The sequence below is a fragment of the Labeo rohita genome, chromosome 6 (assembly GCF_022985175.1).
Source record: "Labeo rohita strain BAU-BD-2019 chromosome 6, IGBB_LRoh.1.0, whole genome shotgun sequence".
Lineage (NCBI taxonomy): Eukaryota > Metazoa > Chordata > Actinopteri > Cypriniformes > Cyprinidae > Labeo > Labeo rohita.
Window position 1 is genome coordinate 3,714,326 of NC_066874.1, and position 23,200 is coordinate 3,737,525.

At 31.0% G+C, this 23,200-nt stretch overlaps 2 protein-coding genes across 4 annotated transcripts in view; both read left to right on the forward strand.

Moving 5' to 3' along the window:
* The first annotated feature begins 585 nt into the window (after positions 1 to 585).
* On the forward strand, positions 586 to 17,716 carry stradb (STE20 related adaptor beta). 2 transcript variants are annotated; one of them, XM_051111464.1, is made up of 13 exons: positions 586 to 792; positions 1,754 to 1,824; positions 1,959 to 2,020; positions 4,720 to 4,803; positions 8,522 to 8,618; positions 8,777 to 8,898; positions 10,493 to 10,601; positions 10,676 to 10,799; positions 10,878 to 11,049; positions 13,214 to 13,318; positions 13,404 to 13,651; positions 16,723 to 16,765; positions 16,868 to 17,715. In XM_051111464.1, exons 3-13 carry the CDS (start codon positions 2,009 to 2,011, stop codon positions 17,027 to 17,029), a joined length of 1,278 nt encoding a protein of 425 aa, XP_050967421.1. In that variant the 5' UTR covers positions 586 to 792; positions 1,754 to 1,824; positions 1,959 to 2,008; the 3' UTR covers positions 17,030 to 17,715. The 2 variants fall into 2 exon arrangements, with proteins under 2 accessions (XP_050967421.1, XP_050967423.1); XM_051111466.1 differs by lacking the exon at positions 4,720 to 4,803 and having other exon boundaries at positions 16,868 to 17,716.
* Positions 17,717 to 21,335: 3,619 nt separating this feature from the next.
* The window catches only part of nbeal1 (neurobeachin-like 1), a 75,230-nt gene continuing 73,365 nt past the window's right edge, over positions 21,336 to 23,200 (forward strand). For both annotated transcript variants that reach the window (XM_051111803.1, XM_051111804.1), the window contains exons 1-2: positions 21,336 to 21,643; positions 22,250 to 22,638. In XM_051111803.1, the coding sequence (XP_050967760.1) occupies positions 22,588 to 22,638 (51 nt within the window). In that variant the 5' untranslated portion in view covers positions 21,336 to 21,643; positions 22,250 to 22,587. The remainder of the gene's footprint in view (positions 21,644 to 22,249; positions 22,639 to 23,200) is intronic.

Here is a 23,200-nt window from a genome sequence, read left to right on the forward strand (position 1 = left end):
AAATACAGGGGAAGATTTATCAGATTCTTTCCTAGTTTGTAGGTAATAAAGTAAGATTTAATTCTGAGTGTTTAAGTGAAGGACGTGGAGAGAAGATGAAAACCTTCTTTACCTATGCATTATATCACCCTTATTTGACAATAAACAGTTTTGGTAGTATTTCTGAAAATGAATAAAAACTGTGAAATGCAAATAACACAAATATCCTTTATTTAATCCCATTTTATTAACCAGTAATTAGTTACTTTAGTAATTAGTTACTTTTTTAGGGAGTGGCGCAATATTGTAATGCATTACTTTTAAAAGTAACTTTCCCCAACGCTGAAAATAAAACACAGTTTGTACAATTTTTCTAGAGATTCTAAACATTCTATGTCGTTTTCAGAAAAAAAAAAAATCTTAAATGATTTTTAAATTATGGAGAGGCGAAATTACTGGACGGATTAGGTGATTTTTATTACGCAGTCCCTTCTAGTTTAGTCGTATGATCAAGAGACTTTTATAATGCACATTCCTCTGGTACGTCATTAACGGCACGTTCGAGAGACTTTTATTATGTAAACGATACGTCAAGCGTGACGCTTGATCAGCTGGGACTGTGAAGAAAAGCTTTGGCAAGTCAACTTACAAATGTTATTGGTAAATGTGAGAGGCGCTGCGTGATTTTTCCTCATAGAATAAAACTGTGATGTGACCGAAGTGACTGTAACTGCCCAGAACTGACGCTCGCCGTCAAAATCAAGGGCGCAAAATCAATTTACAGAAGGACCTCCATCCACATGCATAACAATGGTGAGTTTTTGTTACATCTGGCTTTGAGCTTATCAAACTCAGAAAATTATTCCTATGCATAATATTAGAAAATAATAGTTATTGTAGCCCGTGCGAATAATGTTAATCGTGCATTATTAATGTTAAATCATTTAGAATTCTCTACTACAGTCACAGGATGCATTAATGAAACATTAAACAAAATTTATATGAAACGGGGTGGATTTAATAGTGAAGCCCTGCTTATTTTAAACCCTTCTAATGCACTATTACAATTCGTTGAAGATATTTTTTCTTAACCCTTTTAACCTACATGCAATCACTGTCAAGGACTAAGAAGGACACCTGCTGTCAGTTGCTCTGATAATTACATGATTAATATTTATAATATATTCTAATTTGGACATGCATGTTTATTCATATCTATTTTTTTGCTGCAGTGTGGAGCAAAATGCATTATTTATTTTATTTTCAATTGCAGTTTAACAAAAAGGCCTCATCTCGAGCTATGTACATTTAATAATCTTTCATATTTTTCTTATTAAAAAATTATAAAGTGTAATCGGGCAAGGGTGAACGCATTCCGATGCTGGTAATATTAATTACATAACAACACAAAATGGACAGTAGTTCCCAATGTCACCTGCAGCGATATCAGAGCTGATACGTCCAGACAGATATGACATCCTATCAAGTGATATAACTGAAGATGATGATGATGATGATGATGTTTTGTGTAGAGATCAGATTCATGCAGTCGGTCAAGCGATGCCAGACACTGATTCCGGCTGCTCTGTTCGTGGACCAGAATACGGATGCTGATTTTCAGACAAGATGCATTTGAAATCAGACTATTAAGAAATTACAGAAATAGAAATGTGTGCAGCTGAAATGAGAGCTTTGGATCTGGATCATATGTCATTTAAGCTCTGCAAATTTAATATGTGCGTGAAAGCATCTCCGCTGATGGTTTGCTTCATAGGATTCTAATGGAGCAGCGTGAGATGAGATGAAGTCTGTGTGTTTTACGCAGTGAAATCCGAGCAAAGCCAGGTAAGCGAAAAACATTTTGCTTTTCGGGCAAATTTTCTTGTAATGAAAAATGCAGCGTGGCACACTGGAAACAGCCAGAAAACCACCGTTGGAGTGTTTTTGCAGATGGACTTATTCTTATTCACTTTTTCCAGAATTGGATAAATGAACTCCAGTGAAGCATCAGCTCAGCCAAAAGCACCTCATGTCGTTTCTGGTGAGAGTCAGATCTTTTCATCCCCTGGCTTGTTAGTGCAAAGCTCAGTGCGTTCTGTATTTCATGCTTTCTGTTTTTATTTCTGCAGCTCTTCATTCTGGGTATCAGAAATGTGCTTGCATGAGGGTTTTGATTCTGGGTTTAGTGTTCAGTATGGTAGTAGCGCTTTAGCGCTTTATGTTTTGTATGGGCTGAAGATGTTCGCTGAACAATATCCACGGCCTGATTATTCTCTAGTCCCTAGATATCAGCACATTTAATAATAAACGTCCTCATTAATATCCACCAATCCTCCATCTCACCTCTGAAACCAGGAGGCTTATGTCAATGTCTCACTCATAAAGACATGTTCTGGATTCAGTAAAGGTTCATAAGCATGACTTGTTCTTCAGTTTGTAAAAATAAACAAAAGTTATGTTTGGAGTAATGCACTTATAGTGAATCCTAACTCAGTAATATGAAAAAAAAAATAAAAAAAATGTTTAAAAAACATGTTAATTTTGCATATTTATAAGTAATTTCACAAAAGAACATTTTGACGGTAAATTCTGGGAAATTATATATTATATACCAATTATAATATATACCAGTTAAATACTAATTTCTATAAATGACAATTCAACCGCTATTAATATATGTCTGTTAAAAGAATCGTTCACCCAAAAATAAAAATTTGAAAATTTGTTCATCATATTTGGAGAAATGTATCATTACATCACTTGCTCACCAGTTGATGCACTGCAGTGAATGGGTGCCGTCAGAATGAGAGTCCAAACCACTGATAAAATCCACACCAAGTAATCCACACCACTCCAGTCCATCAACATCTTGAGAAGCCGAAAGCTGGATATTTGTAAGAAACAAATCCATCCTGTAGATGTTTTTTAACTTCAGACTTCTGTTTCCGGCTGAAATACGAGCCCATAATCCGTAGTATGGTCATCTTTTATGAATCAGGAGAGAAATATGCACAGATCAAGCACCATTTGTAAGCCAAAACAGTCCAAAAGCATTCTAAACAAATATGTGGGTGGATTTTGATTTGGGAGACAACAGAAGATGGACTTTTTCACTGAAGGAAGCGTTTATTATGGATTATGGACTCCAGAAGTGAAAGCTAAAATGTTTTAATGATGGATTTGTTTCTTACAAACATGCAGTTTTTTCACTTCATAAGAGTTTAATTGATAGACTGGAGTGGTGTGGATTGCTTGTGGATTATTGTGATGTTTTTTATCAACGGTTTGGACTCTCATTCTGACTGCACCTATTCATTGCAGAGGATCTGTTGGTGAGCAAGTGACTTAATGCTAAATTTCTCCAAATCTCTTTACATGAAGAAACAAATTCATCTACATTTTGAATGGCCTGAGGGAGAGAGAATTTTTTTAGTACATTTTTATTTTTGGGTGAACTATTCCTTTAATGTCGTACTTATAAAAAATGTTCCGGATTCAATGAAGGTGCTATAAGCATGACTCGTTCCTCAGTTTGTAAAAATAAACAAAAGTTGTGTTTGCGGTAATGCACTTAGAGTGTATTCTCACTCAGTAATACAGAAATAAATAAATGCTGTCAAAATGATTAATAGTCATTTATAAAACAGATGTTAATTTTGCATTGTTTATAATCTGGTGTAAATTCTGGAGAATTACAGTGAGTGTTTTTCCACCATTATTTGTAGTACTCAAATACATGTGAAATACTAATTTCTATAAATGACAAATCAGCCACTATTAATATCATCATATGCCTATTAAAGGCATATGATGATATGATGATCCTTTAACTATGACATTAAAGGAAAAGTTTGCCTAAAAACATCACTTGCTCTCCAATGAATCCTCTGCAGTGAATGGGTGCCGTCAGAATGAGAGTCCAAACAGCTGATTAAAAACATCACAATAATCCACAAGTAATCCACACCACTCCAGTCCATCAATTAATGTCTTGTGAATCCAAAAGCTGCATCTTTTAAGAAACAAATCTATCATTAAGACATTTTAGCTTTAAATTTATCACTTCTGGCCAAAATAGGAGTGTGAATGCATAATAATGCTTCCTTCTGTAAAAATGTCCATACCCTGTTGTCTCTTATGTCAAAATCCAGGAACATGTTTTGAAGTGTTATATTGAAGTGAATATTTCTGTCCTGATTCAGACTAGGGCCACTTTTAATCGACTTAAGGATTAATTTGTTCCTCACAAACGTGCAGCCTTTCACAAGATGTTTATTGATGGACTGGAGTGGTGTGGATTACTTGTGGATTATTGTGATGTTTTTATCAGCTGTTTGGACTCTCGTTCTGACGGCACCCATTCACTGCAGAGGATCCATTGGTGAGCAAGTGATGTTTTTAGATGAACTTTTCCTTTAATGTTATAATAAAATGTTCCAGATTCAATAAAGGTTCTATAAGCATGACGTGTTCCTCAGTTTGTAAAAACAAACAAAAATTGTTTCATGCTTTGCATTTTATACGGAACATTCCCGTAACCACGACTTAATCAAACATGGCAAGGCTGACTCTGCACCGCAGCATTTCCATAATCATCTCCTCCTTTTGCCGCGTCTTTGCCCTTCAGCTCACCCTGGCTCAGTTCATGCATATTCATACTGTGGATTTAGTCATATTCATCTCCATATTCATTTGTGGGGTGGGGGGCGTGTCTCATGTCTCCTCCCCTCTTCCCCTCAGGACTGCACCTGTATCTCCTCCCACTCACAAGTCCAGTCCATCAGCATAGAGGAGCAGTATGAAGACATCAGCCATCAGTGTTCGGTCAGTAGAGTCTAATAATAGATCATGGCTTCAGTGTGTTTGAAGGCATCAGGCACTGACTTTTGTCCTCTTTAGGCGAGCCATTCAAGGGTGATTCACACTGACACTGATTCAGTTACTGAATTACTGCGGGTTGTTAGCAGGATTGAGGAAAAATACAGAATTAGGAAGTGGTTCATGTTTGAATGAGAATTTGAATTAAATTCAGATTCAAATAACAACCACACTGTGTTGAAATGGAGTTTGAATGGAAAAACAGAAATGTAAAATGCGATTTATAAATTATACACTACTGTTGGAAGGTTTTGGGTTGATAGTATTTATTTCAAAATTTGGAAGAAGCCTTTTATGCTCACCAAAGCTGCATTTATTACAGTAAAAAAATCTTGAAATATTATTACAATATTATTACAATTAAAAATATCTGTTTTCTAATTAAATATATTTGAAAATGTAATTTTTTCCTGTGATGTAAAGCTGAATTTTTTTAGCAGTATTATTTCAGTCTTCAGTGTCACATGTTCTTTCAGAAATCATTCTAATATGCTGATTTGCTGCTCAAGAAATAGTTCTTGTTATTATCAGTGTTGAAAACAGTGGAAGGAACAATTTTACATAAAGGGATTTTTTTTTAATAAATAAAAAGTTCAAAAGGACAGTATTTATATACTAACTGTAAATGTCTTTACTGTCACTTTTGAATAATTTAATGCATTCTTGCTGAATAAAAGTATTTATTCATAAAAAATAAAAATCTAGCCGAAATAATGTACAGTAGCTGTTGGTGCTTATACTATATGGCAAAAAAATAAAAAAAATAAATAATAATAAAATAAAATTAATAAATAACAACAAAAAAAGTAAGTAACAGCCATATATATTTTTTTAATTATTTTGTTTTATTTTATTTTCTTCTTCTTTTTTTATTTTATTTATTTAATTTTTAAACACAAAATATTTATTGAATTGTTTTTGACATCAAAATCTGGAGTAAGTTCAGGGAAATTACAATAAGAGTTCTACCAGTATCATTTGCAATAATCTAATATATAAATTAAATAACTACTATGTTCTTACTTTGAAATTAATAATTTGATACAGTACACTTTTTTGTGTACATACATGTTTTTACATTGTACTTGTATTGCAAAAAATACCTTCATGTGATTACATCTGTAATTAATTTCTGTAATTACATTAATAATTACACTGTTGAACCATCCCTTACACCTTAACCCACCCTTAAACCTACCCATACTACCACACCTGTCCTTAACCTTACAAGTATCCCACCTCAATAGATGCAGAAGTGCTTTGCAGTACAATATGAAAGCAATAAGTACATTGTACTTCTTTTTAATGCAAGTACACAGTAGTTAAGGAAACCTAATATAAAGTGGGACCAAATTTTTGTTTTTGGAAATACCATGTATCTCTGAATTTAGTTTAATTAAGTTCTATCTTTTATAAATTCAAATTACAAATCTGCTCAATTCAGATTAAAGAACTAAAACCTGAATTTGAAGGCATCCTTAATTCAGCTCTGAATGACACACTTCATTTTGTATAAAATTGCTGTGATGAATTGTATCAGTAGATGGGTCATGTGATCTTCACAGTCCGTGCTCTCATTGGTAGTTGCTGTATCACATTGAACTCAGCTTCACTTTGTCGCATTGGCGTCGGCCTCTGTTGCCCACGTCGCTTTAAATCAGGCTCCGATTTAAAATGAATGACTTCCATTTGCTTTGTCACTGCAAATATTTGTCAGTGTGAAAAGCCCTGTAGAATAAGAGAGAGCAGTGAAACGTCATTGCATATTCACAAACTCCAGTGAGCTGCAGATTGTTGTTGTGCTCAAGTGTGATCTGAGATTTGAGTGGATCCATTGTATTGGGCATCACAAAGCAGCGTTTCTGTTCCATCATTCTGGTATGAAAGCTCACTTGTGCTGTTGTCTCGTGTCTTTGGCTGAAGGATACGTCTGTGGGTTGTCTTTAGATTTTCCCATCCCGTGGCAGAAATATTTGGGCATTTGCTTCAGCGATCTGGGTCACTTTCTGAAGAGGCTTTCAGAAGGTTATTCAATAAAAAGTTATAGGCTTAAGAAGTTAGTAAGTCTAAAATGTTGACATGTTTTTAGAAGCTACCTGAAAAATTAAGAATCTGGTTTAATGGCACAGTGATTTGAATATAACTCTATCACCCCCTACAGTTCACAGTGATGCAGTGCATGTTAAGTTTGTGCAACTCAACTACATTTGATGCACTGATGAAGCACAACATTACAACGTAATTCAAAGCAAAAAACCTAGAAATTGTCTGATTTGCACAAGATCAGTGTTTCTTAGTAGTGTTATTTAAATTTTAGTAATATTTTGAATTAGCTTTTATTTTTATATTTTGAGTTTAAGTTTTAATTTATGTAATTAACTTCATTTGAATTGATTAATGTTATATGTTTTTGTCATTTAATTTAATTTAATTTAATTTAATTTAATTTATTAATTTTATTTTTTTATTTTATTTTATTTCATTTCCAGTTTGTAATTTTTGTGGTTCAAATTCAATTCAGTTTATTTCAGTTTTGCAACATTTCTCATTTTCATTTTATGTGTTTCATCAAATATTTATATATTTATTGGTGTAATATTTATGGTTACACTTTAGATTAAGGAACACTATTTACTATTAACTAGTTTCTTAACAGCATGCATATTACTAGCACAATGGCTGTTTATTAGTACTTATAAAGCACATATTAATGCCTGTTCTGTGTAGCCATATTATAGATCTTTTATACCCGACCTAAACATGACTACTTCAAAAAAATAAATAAATAAAAATAAAAAAATCAGCATGTTAAATTATTTCTGAAGTATCATGTAACACTGAAAACTGGAGTAATGATGCTGAAAATTCAGCTTTGATCACAGGAATGAATTAGATTTTAATGTGTATTAAAACAGAAAAACGTTATTTTACATCATACTATTATTTCACAATATTAAATTTTTTGTCTTTATTTTTGCAGCCACAATTTTAATTTAATTTAAAATTTATTTTATTTTTGCTGAAATACAAAATATTTATTGTGTTGTTGTTTTGGTGGGTTTTTTTTTTTATATAAATATAACAAAATGTAGCACATAACCACTTGAGCAACTACCTCACTTGCTATCAACAAGCAGTAAATTAGTAGTTTTCTGAGGGAAAAAAACTTTTAATTAATAGTAAATGTGTTCCCTAATCTGAAGTCTTACCATATTTATATTTTATTTATTTTATTTTTATTTATTTCATTCAATGTATTTCATTTCAGTTAACAAAAATGTTTTTTCTTTTCATTCTTTTTCTTTTCAGTAGTTTAAGTTTTAGTTCACTATATTAACACTTTTTCTCAGTCAGTATTATCATGCAGGATAAAACTGATCTGAGACCAGAAAACGGAGGCACTTCGTCCACGATCTTTCCATCTCCAGTCACTGGAACATCTGCTTAGTCCAGCAGTTCCTCTAATATCACATTAGTGTTAGTCACAGCACAGGAATTGTCTTATTATCTTCTATTCTTCTATTCTTCTTCACCAGCATAATCCAGTTAACATTTAACAGCCACAACCACTATTGTGTGCAGGGTTTTATCTATGAGGCAGTTTTATGTGTGTGCGATATATGTTTGTTCATGTGTGTTTGTGTGCTGTTTATGTGTGTGACAGAGCAGTGATGTCTCTCCGTGTTCTGTGTTGACGGATGAAGATGACATCACCGATCTTTCCACTGACCCCGCCCACTATCAGCTGCTCTCACAACTGGGTAGGGACCGTGCCATACATTATACAGTATATGATATATATATGTTAGTTACTCCCTGAAATTTCATGTTAATATTGTGAAACTTAGAGAAGTATCACTGTGTATTGTCTTCTGTGTGTGTTGTTTATGTGTGTGGGTGTTTTTGTGTATGTGTGCAGGCCGGGGCTTTAATAACCTCAGTCAGGTGAGCATGGCACGACACACACCGTCTGGCCGGCTGGTGGCAGTAAAAAACACTAACCTGGATGAGTGCACAGAAGATGAGCTGCTGCAGCTCATGGTGTGTACATGCATATATTTTACATCTAATACAAGCCTGGCATATGAAATTGTCACATTAAAAAAAAAAAATCAAATTGACTAAATTTAAATATCTTTTTGTGTGTGTAATTGTTCATATTTGATACATCAGGCTTTTATGGTAACTGCATTTACAATATTTGCAGAAATTTTGATGATTGATTGATTGATTTTAATTGTGAAATGCTAATGCATTATAATGTGTGTGTCTAATACAATAAATAAAAAAATATATAATTCATATACTTTATATATTATATACTGTATTTATAATAAATGTATAATTTATATAAATAAATGCAAAATGTAGATTAAATATATTTAAATATATAAATAGGTTATATATATATATATATATATATATATATATATATACTTTTTTTAAATTTCTATAGTGAAATAGTAAATTATATTGTTCTTAAATAAAATTAATAATAATAATAATAATTATATATTATATATTTATGCACTCACACACACACAATAAATAAATACTTAGAATTTAAATAATAAATTATATATATTGTATATATAATATTGTATATATATATCTAAGATAAAATGTATAATAATAATTTCATTATATGTACTGAAACATTTGTAAATTTATATATATATATTTTATATATATATATATATATATATATATATTTACAGATGTAAAATTAATAATAATAAATATATATTTAATTTGAAAATGATATTTATATTATTATGTGTACAATGAATAAATATTTAGAATTTATATAAAACTTTTATGTATGTATATATATATATATATATATATATATATATATATATATATATATATATATATATATATATATAAATGTATAATAATAATAATATACATTTAATTATAAATAATAATATTGTATAATATTTTACATTTATATTGTTAGGTTTACAATAAATACATTTTAGAATTTATATAATAAAATCTATATATTATTCTAAAACAAAAATAAATAAATAGACATACATTTTATTTGAAAATAACAATATTTACATTATTATGTTTACAATTATTATGTTTACAAGAGTATTGTTGTTGTGAAAACAAATTACGTTTTAGTAATGAAAACATGCTGCATACATAAAAAATCTTTGCATATAATAGCTGTTTCCACTTTTAGTAAATTGAGTAAAATTTTTACTTTGATGATTTTCATTGTGACATGGAACTGTTTTCATAATGACTGTTGATGTATAGAGTAAACCAAAATGTGTTTCTATAATGTGTTCTATAAAATTACATTTTATACTATATTTTAATCCTTTTGAATCCATTTTGAATCCATTTTAATCAGTTTGAAGCCATTCCATGATTTTGTGATATTATTCAAACCAAACATAACATCATTGGGTTTTGAAACAACATGAGAGAGTAAATTATGACAGAATGTTATTTTTTTCGGAGAATGATTGCTTTAAGGCGTTATTTGATCCTGTCATGATGATTAAATTATTGCTTTAAGAGGACTGACTTATTTGTGAGGACATTTTCAGAATTTTAGAAACCTTATTTAGACAAAATGCTGTTGCGTTTATAGTTCTTATGTATTATTTTGCAGAATGAGGTTTTGCTGTCCAGACTTTTCCGTCACCCAAACCTGCTGACGTCCAGACTGGTGTTCAGCTCGTGCTGCCAGCTCTGGGTTCTGTCTCCTCTCATGAGCTACGGTAAGAGCCGCCTGTCTTTTACATGCTCTTTCTTTTCCCATCCTTCTCTAATTCAATTTCAAATTTTCATTCAGGTTCTGCAGATTCTCTGCTCAGGTCGTATTTTCCAGATGGAATGAGCGAGTCTCTGATAGCGTACCTGCTGTACGGGGTGCTCCGAGCGCTGGAGTACCTGCATCACATGGGTTACGTGCACAGGTGAGCACACGATGGCTCTGTTTCACAGAGACCAGAGACCTGATTGAATCTGGTCTTCTCATCTCGTGTGTCCTGCAGGGGTGTGAAAGCGAGTCACGTGCTGCTGTCAGCCGAAGGCCGGGTGTGTTTGTCGGGGCTTCAGAGCGTGTACAGTCTGATGAAGGATGGAAAGAGGATGAGAGCTGTGTTTGACATGCCTCAACACAGCCCGTCGCTGCTGCCGTGGCTCAGTCCTGAGCTGCTGCGACAGGTGACGTTTACACACATCCAGACAGGAAAGCCTTATAGACAGTGTACAATAATAAACAATGTTTATACAGCAAGATTATTAAAAATGAAAAATTGATTGAATCAAAATGATTTGAAACAATTAATGTTAAGTTAGATTGTTACATTTTCAATGAAATGTTCAAAACTGTCTGATATACAGGCTACTATTCTCTTTTCTTTTTTTTTTTTTTTTTTTCAAGAAATTAGTACTTTATTTTAGCAAGGACACATTAAATTGATCAAAACCAACAGTAAAAACATTATCTATTAATTTGATAAAATATTTCTGGAGTAATTATGTTGAAAAAAACATCTAAGGAATGAATTGCATTTTAAAATATATATAGACGTAGAAAACAGTTATTTTAAATTGTAGTAATATTGTACAATAGTCCTGTTTTTTTTTTTTTTGCTGTATTTTGAGCAAAATGCAAATAAATACAAAAATAAAATAAAATAAGTAAAATAAATCTAAAAATGTAAATGTAAAAATCATACACACCCAAAACTTATTTAACTTATTTATTTATTTATAGAGTGAAGATATTATTTATTCATTTGACAAAATATTTCTGGAGTAATTATGTTGAAAATATATATAAGTATATAACTATAACTATAACTATATATATAGAAATAGAAAACACTTATTTAAAATTGTAATAGTATTTTACAATAATACTGTTTTTTTTGCTGTATTTTTGATTGATTGATTTATTTATTTATACACAGTAAAGACATTATTTATTAATTTGACAAAATATTTCTGGAGTAATTATGTTGAAAAAACCATCTAAGGAATGAATTGCATTTTAAAATATATATAGAAATAGAAAACTATTTATTTAAATTGTAATAACATTGTACAATAGTACTGTTTTTATTGCTGTATTTTTGACCAAAATGCAAATAAATACAACAATAAAAAAAAAAAAGTAAAATAAATGGAAAAATCATACACACCCAGAACTGTATTTATTTATTTATTTATTTATACAGTGAAGATATTATTTATTCATTTGACAAAATATTTATGGAGTAATTATGTTGAAAAATATATGTATATAAGTATATAACTATAACTGTATAAATGTATATAGAAATAAACAGTTTTTTTTAATTGTAGTAATATTTTAACAATAGTACTGTTTTTTTGCTGTATTTTTTATCAAAATGCAAATAAATCCAAAAATAAAATAAAATATATTTAAATATTATATATTTATTTATTTATTTATACACAGTAAAGACATTATTTATTAATTTGACAAAATATTTCAAATTTCAAATGCATTTTAAAATATGTATTAAAATAGAAAACAGTTATTTTAAATTGTAATATTTTATAATACTTTTTGTTTTGCTGTATTGTTGCAAATAAATGCAAAAATAAAATAAAATAATTTTAAAAATTTTAAAAACGTAAAACGTTTATTTATTTATTTTTATTTATTTATTACACAGTAAAGACATTATTTATTAATTTGACAAAATATTTCTGTAGTAATTATGTTGGGAAAATGGTCTCGTGTTTGAATGAATGAATGAAATAAAAAAACAGGTATATTAAATTGTAATAATATTTTACAATATTACTGTTTTTTTCTGTATTTTTGATCAAAATGCAAAATAATTGCCAAAAAGAAAAAAAAAAATCTTACACACCCCAAACTTTCTTTCTTTCTTTTTTCTTTCTTATGAATTTCAACTTACTTCATTTTATTTTTCATTTTATTTTATTATTTTACTTTATTTTATATATGAATGTATTTTGCTATTTTATTATATTAACTAGTTTCCGAAGCAACATGTTTCATTTACATTAAGTTTAACTTGATGTACTAAGTTGCCTTGAAAGTAAAACTGTAATAAATAAATAAATAAATAAACCTCTATTTTATTTACATATTTAGACATAAAAAATAAAATGTATATATAGTGTCTCACTACTAAAATAACACTGATAAGAATAGATCACATCACAATAGATCACAATAGATCATATTATTGGCTACTAACTGATGTAGTACTAATATTGTACATTCTTTTTTATGGCCTGGTCAGTGTCAGGACCAACACTAGTTCTAAACATTGAGCTTCATGAGAAACTGACAGATTTTTGTGTCTCTCTTTCTCTGATGAAGGATCTTCATGGCTATGGAGTGAAATCAGACATCTACAGTCTGGGAATCGTGGCGTGTGAGCTGGTCAGTGGCAGAGTGCCGTTCCAGGACATGCCTCCCACACTGGTACTGCTGTTCTTCCTGTGTGCATCTACTACATCTGTGAGCATGAAACCCTGATTACCGAGCACTTCTGTTTCTCCCACTTCAGATGCTGCTGCAGAAGCTGCGGGGTTCTCACTGCTGTCTCCTCGACGTCCCTCCTTACCCGCTCGGAGATATGGGTGCACTCAAAGTGTCCCGCTCGGGTGTGGATTCGGGGATCGGCGAGAGCGTTGCCACCGGAAGTTTGACCCGTACTGCCACTGCAGAGAGACCTCAAAGCCCTGCTCCCAAAAACCACTCAGCCACGCTACACAACCTGGTCCAACTGTGCCTGCAGCAGCAGCCTGAGCGCAGGTACACACTCACAGAGACACTTAGCAAACACTAGAGTTATGCAAGTGAAGCTTAGAGTTGGTAAGATTTTTTAATGTTTATAAAAAATGTATCTTCTGCTCACCACGTCTGCATTTATTTGATCTTAAATAGAGTAAAAAGTAATATAGTGAAATCAAATGTAATTTTGTGAAATATTGTTAACATTTCAAATACCTGTTTAATTTATTCCTGTGATCAAAGCTGAATCCTTCAGAAATCATTCTAATATGCTGAAATTGCTGCTCATGAAACATTTTTGATTACTATCAGTGTTGAAATTTTATATGTGGACTTCAGGGGAAAAATTAAATAATAAAAATTTAAAATTAGGCTTTTAGGTTTAGATTGTATTAGGTTGTTAGATTTTAATAAACCCTCTGATATGGCATGACGTCTGACATGAAATGAAATTCAGAAAAAATAATTTTATTTTAAAATTAAATTGTCTTTGAAACTTACAAATACAAATACAAACTTACAAATGCAATATAAATACAAAAGATGTACAAATAATATGTTTTTTGTGGTATTAATATTTGATAAATCTTTTTTTGTTGTTGTAATTTATTAACTGCAAAATGTTACTATTCTGTTACTGTTACATTTTATGGAAGCTTATTTCCGGCACTAAATAAAAAGGGTAACTGGAAGTTTTTATCTCACAATTCTGACTTTTTCCTCGCAATTGCAAGTTTACATCTTGCAGTTTTGGGCTTTTTTTCCTCAGAATTGTGAGATATAAACATATCAGTCCTTTTTTCCCTCTCAAAATTGGACTACTTACCCACAATTGGGAGTTTCTATCTTACAATTCTGAGGAAAAAAAAAAAGTCAGAATTGCAAGATATAAAAATCGCATTTGCGAGAAAAAAGTCAGAATTGTGAGTTTGTACCATGCACTTCTGAAAAAAAAGTGTCAGAATTGTGAAATAAAAAGTAAAAAATGGAATTTGCAAGAAAAAAGTCAGAATTGCAAGATACAAACTCGAATTTGCAAAAAATGTCAACTGTGAGATACAATAGGTAGTTTCTATCTCACATTTCTGAGAAAAAAGTCAGAATTGCAAGATATAAACTCGCATTTTGAAGAAAAAAAAAAAGTCAGAACTTTTTGGGAAAAAATATCAGAATTGTGAGATAAAAAAGTAATTAGTGGAATTTGTGAGAAAAAAATCTGAATTGCAAGATACAAACTTGCAGTTGCAAGAAAAAAATGTGAATTACAAAATACAAACTCGAATTTGCAAGAAAAAAGTCAATTGCGAGATACAATTGGTAGTTTTTATCTCACATTTGTGAGAAAAAAGGTCAAAATTACGAAATACAAACTCGCATTAGCGAGAAGAAAGTCAGAATTTTGAGATATAAACTCTAATTTGCCAGACAAAAGTCATAATTGAAAGTTTGTATCATGCAATTCTGAGAAAAATGTCAGAATTGTGAGATAAAAAGTAAAAAGTGGAATTTTTGAGAAAAAAGTCAGAATTGTGTGATACAAACTTAAATTTGCAAAAAAAAAAAGTCAGAATTGCAAGACCAAAAATTTGGATTTGCGAGAAAAAAAGTCAGAACTGTGTATAAAAATGCAATAGCATTTTATTGCTCTGCTAATGGCAGGTGAACGGAGAAAATCATTAATAAAATGATACATATATTTTTACCAGTCATGAGATATATCCGATATTTTTTGTTTTTAACGGTCATATTAAGTTTATATATATTTATAGTTTACATATATTTTTGTAGTAGTAGTTAATATTCCTTTTTTGTGCAGATAAGTATGGAAGCCAGGTTTCTGCCCTTGAAAGGTTATTGTGACTTTTTTTTTCTCTTAGAATTGCATGATACAAACTCACAATTCTGACCTTTTTCTTGTAATTCTGTTTTTATCTCGCAACTGACTTTTTTTTCTTGCAAATTCGAGTTTGCATTTTGCAATTCTGACTTTTTTCTTGCAAATTCCACATTTTACTTTTTGTCTCACAATTTGATATTTTTTCTCAGAATTGCATGATACAAACTCACAATTCTGACTTTTTTCTCACAAATGCAGGTTAAATCTCACAATTCTGACTTTTTTTCTTGAAAATGCGAGTTTCTATCTTGCAATTCTGACTTTTTTTTTTTTAGAAATGTGAGAATCTACCTATTGCATCTCGCAGTTTTTTGCAATTCTGACTTTTTTTCTCGCAAATTCCACTTATCTAACAGCTGTCACATTTTTCTCAGAATTGCATGATACAAACTCAATTCTGACTTTCTTCTCCCAAATCCGACTTTTTTGTCTTGCAGTTCTGACCTTTTTCTTGCAAATTCCACTTTTTACTTTTTATCTCACAATTCTGATATTTTTTCTCAGAATTGCATGATACAAACTCAAATTTGCGAGAAAAAAAGTCAAAATTGCAAGATTTAACTTACATTTGTGAGAAAAAAAGTCAGAATTGTGAGTTTGTATCATGCAGTTCTGACAAAAAATATCAGAATTGTGAGATAAAAAGTAAAAAGTGGAATTTGTGAAAAAAAGTCAGAATTGCAAGATAAAAACAGAATTACGAGAAAAAGGTCAGAATTGTGAGTTTGTATCATGCAATTCTAAGAGAAAAAGAAGTCACAATAACCTTTTTTTTTTTAGTCAAGGGCGGAAACTGGCTTCCATACAAAAAAAAATTACAAAAAAGGAATATTAAGTACTACTGCAAAAATGTAAAAAATATATACATTTATATGACACCGTTAAAAAAATATTTAGGAAATCTGGGAAGCAAAATTTGCTGCAAATATACAAGAGGGAAAACAGCAAGATAATTACACTGTCATAACACTATAAATGGATGTAATGCTAAATATATATATATCTCATGACTGGTAAAAAAATATATAGCATTTTATTAATTATTTTCTTAGTTCACCTGCCATTAGCAGAGCAATAAAATGCTAATTTTGCACCATGTCCAGAGCCGACGTAAATGTCTAAAATATAAAAAGTACAAAAATAACCGTTTTACCTTTATGAAACTTAATGTTATATGTGTGTGTTTGTTATTCAGGCCATCTGCGACAGCTCTCCTCACTCATCCCTTCTTCAGACAGGTACATTCATTCTCTCATCCGGCTGTCATAAACTTGATCCAGTCTTCAGTCTTACAGTGTGGCCTAAAGTAATTCATGTATTGATTTGCATTGATCTTCCAGGTGAAGAAACACACCAGGGACTCTTTCCTTAGTTTGATGTATCCGGCCGTGCCAGTGTCCTGTCCTCCAGACACGCCTCCATCCGAAACGCCCACCCAGACCTGCAACACCCCGTCACCCACCGACCCCGAGCCTGAGGACGGCATGTGGGACTTCTCCTAAACCTCGCTGTCTGTTTCTGTCTCTCTCTTCCGTTTGTTTTCTCACACAAACCTCAAGCAGCTAGCGATAAATGTATTCCATATTAATCCGTCCTAACCAGCCGCTAGATTTTGACGTTCACCTTGTTTGTATTTATGGGGCAACTACGGTAGACCTGCCCACAGTGAAATCTCATGAAATCCCATCTTTATATGGACCAAAGTATTGATGACATCATCTCACACTCATGGGCGTATCTACATTTTTAGCCAATCAAATGCTCTCTAGAATGAGCACATACCAGCTGCCTACACACTTTTTTTGACTAGCAAGAGCAAATATAAACTTGTTAATGGCTTTGACCTATAAAAAAGCCTGTTAGCTTGGGCTGCACGATTTATTTAAAATAAAACAAAATTTGTGATACATTGTGTTTATTAAAATCTCAGAGGCTGCTTTTTCATTTATTAAATGAGTATGAATATCTTTGATATTTTACATTTTTTGCAGTGAATCAATACTAATATTTCTTTATTATCAATACTTATTTAAATTAGATTTATTTATTAATAATAATAATACTGTGAAATATTACACAACTTGTATTTCTTATTTTGTTTAATAATACTATTATTATTGAGAAATAAAAATTATTCAGATAAGAAATATTAGGATTGTTATTTTCAATTTTACAGTGAAATATTATATTATTTCTTATTTGATTTTCTTCTCAATAATAATAATAATAATAATACAATTTTGTTTTTCTTAAATATTTTTACTGTGAAATAGTATAAAACTAGTATTTTGCTTAATATATTATTATTATTATTGAGAAATCTAAATTATTCAGATAAGAAATATTAGTATTGTCATTTTCAATTTTACAGTGAAATATGACCATTTTTCTTCTTTGAAAAAGAATTAATTTCTCCAGAATAATAATAGTAATAATAATAATAATAATATTTTTCTTAAACTTTTAAGTTTACTTTGAAATATTACACAACTAATATTTGTTATTTTGTTTAATATGTTATTATTATTATTATTATTATTGAAAAATACAAATAATTCAGATAAGAAATATTAGGATTGTCAATTTTACAGTGAAATATTACGATATTTCTTATTTTTCTTATTTTTATTTTCCAATAATAATAATAATAATAATAATAATTATTAATAATAATAAAAAACTTATTTTTTTATTTTACTGTGAAATAGTACAAAACCAATATTTCTTATTTTGCTTAATATTATTATTATTATTATTATTATTATTATTATTGAGAAATAAAAATTATTCAAATAAGAAATATTAGTATTGTCATTTTCAGTTTTACAGTGAAAAACAGTGTACATATAGTACAAACATATAGTACAAATCTAATATTTCTTATTTTTTTATTATGATTATCATTATTATTATTAATATTAACCTTAAATGCTTGATATTTTTAATTATACAGTAAAATATTGCAATACTAATATTTCTTATTTGTTAAATATTTTTCATAATAATAATAATAATAATAATAATGATGATGATGACTGTTGTTGTTGTTATTATTATTATTACTTTTTTCTTTTTTTTTTTTGATCTAAAATATGATGTATATTATGCTCATTTTTATATACAATAACATTTTTGGCCAAATTGTGCAGCCCTATAAACAAGCACAGCAAACCTGGAGATTTTTGAATCACAATTTTTATCCGAAAAATGAATTGTGCATAAATCGTGCAGCCCTACTATTAGCTATTTTTAAACAAGCATTTTTCCACCCAACTTTATGTAAAATACAGGAAAGAACCTGCACTCATTAGGCCATTTGGTTGGTCTTTAAATCTCAATTTCTGTGTGCTCTGACTGACTGTAATTTTGTCACTTCATGTAATATTTTAACTTTTATTATGGACAGAAAAAGGACAGAATCAAGCTGTTAAAGACACTGTGACTTGTGTCTTATTCCATGCCGTGTGCTCATATGTATACTGCACATTTTGGCCAATGTAGTAGGTCACCCAAGTATTCCATCCATATTGCAGTATATACTGCTAGTATGCTGTTCTGAGTATTGACAATGTCAGTGTGTGATCAGAGATTCCCGTTTGATGTTCACAGCAGCCAATCACATCATGAACTAACTGCAAATCACTGGATTTGATCAAACTCCAACGAGTCAGGTCATCAAACTGAGCCATAAATGCAGGAGCCCGATGTCGTGTGTGTGTGTGTGTGTGTGTGTGTGTGTGTCATTAGTGCATCACCCACTCAACCTGTGCCAGTGAACATGTGGGTGTGTGTACAGTACATGTGTTTGTGTTTAGATATCCGAAAGCCTCCTCTTGCTCTGTATGAAGAAACTGCACATTTTAATCCTGTGAAGAAACAAACCAAACCATCAATGCTGTGCTGTTCAACGCCCATCAACACTGCCTCAATCTATCATGATGAAACTGAAGGACTGAGCAGCTCTAACTGTGACCGATATTATATTTACTGAATTTTTTTAAAAATATGTTAACTGTATAAGATATTTAGACATGATAAATATATTCTTACTCTGTTTCATAACTCTTTGGTGTCCTGTCATTTGTTTTTCGGCCTTTGCCATTTCTTAATGTTGTAGATTCAAGTTCCTGACAATTGAAATATCATATAATGTTCTATATTTTATTTCTTTAAGTGTTCTTGTTCAGTTACTTACATTTCACATGCAACTTTACAAGCTTATTGAATTCGTGTGATTTATTTGTTGTGATTTTCTAGAAATGTGTGTTGCATTTGATGAAGCTGCACCGAAATATTTCTGTACTTGCGTTCTCGGGCCAGCAGAGGGCCGTCTTATATTGTCAAAGTAGCGCTCAAAAATCATCCTAAACAGATTCTGTACTTTTTAACATATTATGCTTGCAGAAACAATATATTTAATGTCAAGGTAACTTAATCTATTTAAAAATAGCGACGAACGAACAACTGAAGCTAAATTTAGCAATCTTACCGTTTTGAAGACATCTTATTAATATTAATTAGGCCAATGTTTTACAATAAGCCTATTTGATTGGCTGACGGGCATACGTTGCGCTTATGAATATTAATTAGATTACGTAACCGAACACCCCAGCCTCACTCAAGCTTGATAAACGCGCGTTTATCAATGTTTTTTCACTAAATTAAATTTTTAATTGCACCAATCTATCTATCTATCTATCTATCTATCTATCTATCTATCTATCTATCTATAATAAATAAATAAATAATTATAAATATCAGAAACATTATTTTAAAGTAATATAAATAAAAAATTGATATTTTATATATAATTCACACACGCACTAACATCATTTTTATTATATATATATTCTTATTCTTTATTATATAATATTCTTATAATTATATATCTCAAAACTAAACTAATATAAATAAATATTAGATTTTTTTATATAAAATTCACACTAACATCATTTACATATATATATATATATATATATATATATATATATATATATATATATATATATGACGGTTGTACAAATGCATATAAAAATACAAACATATTTGCATGTATGTATGTTTGTGTGTACATAGAATAAATAACAGTATAAATAATATTATTATAAGTATTATAATTATAAATATCAGAAACATTATTTTAAAGTAATATAAATAAAAAATAGATATTTTATATATAATTCACACATGCACTAACAGCATTTTTATTACATATATTCTTATTCTTTATTATATAATATTCTTATAATTATATATCTCAAAACTAAACTAATATAAATAAATATTAGATTTTTTTATATATAACTCACACTAACATCATTTATATATATATATATATATATATATATATATATATATATATGACGGTTGTACAAATACATATAAAAATACAAACATATTTGTATGTATGTATGTTTGTGTGTACATAGAATAAATAACAGTATAAATAATATTATTATAAGTATTATAATTTTAAACATATATCACAAACATTACTCTAAACTAATATAAATAACATTTTGATATTTATATATAATTCACACACACTCTAACATCATTTATATACATATTTTAGTTTATATAATTTTTAAATATAATATCTTTATATTATAGCTATTTTTATATATAATTCACACACTAAACTATTTTGAATAATATATGGGATTGTCAAAACGTCAACGTCAGCGTGATGTAATTAATATTCATTACGCCCAGCCTTTGTGGGATTGGTCGTTTCGCTAGTTTCAGCCACGCCTTTGCGACTCACATGAGCTCCACATAGGCAACGTAAAGAAGTGCGGCCTGTCGTAAAACATCTAGGGAAGAAAATAACACACACACCAACGCGCACACACCAGCACACACCTTCAAGCCACCCGAGCCAGTGCCGTGGCTTTGTAACGAGCCGTCGCAGTCCAGTGTGATGATATCCGTCATATGCATCCGGGCTGTCAGGCTTATCTGGTTACAAAATGAGTCAAAAGCTAGTTTGGGTGGTTGAAACCGACCTGGTTTAAATGTCAGTGGCGCTTTCAGTTCATGCAACATTCCTGGATTCTTAACCAGAACACAAGCTTTGGGTCGGGAGTTTCGACGGGCTGCTTTTGTTGAGGCAGGTGAGTTTCAGAGCGATACTAAGCTCATTTATTCATGTACGCTATTAGTATTGAATACGCCGTTGCCACTTGTTATTACGATCTGATCTTTATTTCATGATGTTATGAGGTATCGATAAGTGTTATATCTAAATCAGAAGTATTATTTTAGTCAAAACGGTGCTGTTCATCTAAGTGTTAAATGTTTTCACACCCTGTAGGAGTAAGTTTCTATCTAAATCTAACTCTAGTATTTTTCATCTAGCTTCTATAGCTTATAACAACACTTAAGAGTTCTAGATCAACTCTTACTATGTGCATATCTTTGGATATATATATAAATAATAAATGCACAGAAATAATCTGAAGTGATATTGTCAAGTTATGGAGTTAAAATATAGTTTGCATGCTATTTCAAGGCCTGGGATATAATGTTGGCTCTGTGAACATGTTGAGTTGGCCTGGGATGATGTCATGGGTCTCTGTTTATTTTGGGCTATTTTTTCTTTCTCCCAAAGTCATGCATTGCACATTTACTGTTATCTGTGGCATGCAAATGTGTTTGTGAATTTGCAATGCAGCATCTGAACCCATGGCTGTTTTTAATGCGTGCTCTATTTGTCACAGGGCTTGGAAGAACACAGGAATTTTTGGAATATCAAAAAGCTGTCGGTGGAAAACTGCCGGAAACGCACAAGTCCAAGTCATCTGGGATTCGTATCGTTCTCATGATGGATGTGGTTTCACCGTGCACAGAGGAAATGACACGATCTGTCACCCTGGATTAACACAGACTCGTGTTCGCCCATTGGTGGGATTTGTTATCCACGAATGAACGTGGCATTTGGGCAAACTCCTTTTGGCAGGATGTTGACACCATGAAGTCTCGGGAATATTAAGCATAACATACTCGGGGTTATTATCGGGAAGGTTTCTGCCTACATGCTCACAGCTTGCAGTGCAGAATGGCATCGACCGAGAGACTGTATGAGGTTTGGATGCTGTACTGCAATAAGGTAAACAGCTTGCAGTGCACATGCACTTTCGTAGAGTTAATGCTTGTAATTTCTCATGCAAATGCGCACTGCATCATTAGGCATGCTAAATAAATAAATAAATCTCCTTGCACATAAGAAGGAGCGCATATTTATTTATTTATTTCCTGCGCAGTGCACGGGGCTGGTACATTGTGTTCCATATGTGAATGCATGTTGTGACATCAGGAGAGGCTTTCTGGAGAAAATAGCTGAGCTCAGGTGGTTGTGAATGTCCAGTTGTGTTCATTGATGAGGGATTGTAGATACTGCCGACCCCCATCTGTGATGTCATGTAATCGGACTTAAGTTGAGATGATCAACACACAGTGACAGATTGTGTCTTGGTTATTCTTCCCATTGAAAATGGATGCTTTTGGGTTTAAGGGTTTTCCGGTAAAGATCTAATGCTGGTTTGCGTGTCGTTTTTTTAATGTTTAAACTTTCCAGTTCAAGATGTAGGAAGATATCAGTTTCCCCAAAAAGTGTAAACACTGCTCTGTTTGTTTGTACAACATTGATTCAGCCAATGGTGTGAGTTTGG

What these genes read in the sequence shown, in the direction of transcription:
- stradb (XM_051111464.1), top strand. An exon ending in CACATGGGTTACGTGCACAG is followed by an intron (nt 10,800 to 10,877) that starts GTGAGCACACGA and finishes TGTGTCCTGCAG; the next exon opens with GGGTGTGAAAGCGAGTCACG. An exon ending in GTCCTGAGCTGCTGCGACAG is followed by an intron (nt 11,050 to 13,213) that starts GTGACGTTTACA and finishes TCTCTGATGAAG; the next exon opens with GATCTTCATGGCTATGGAGT.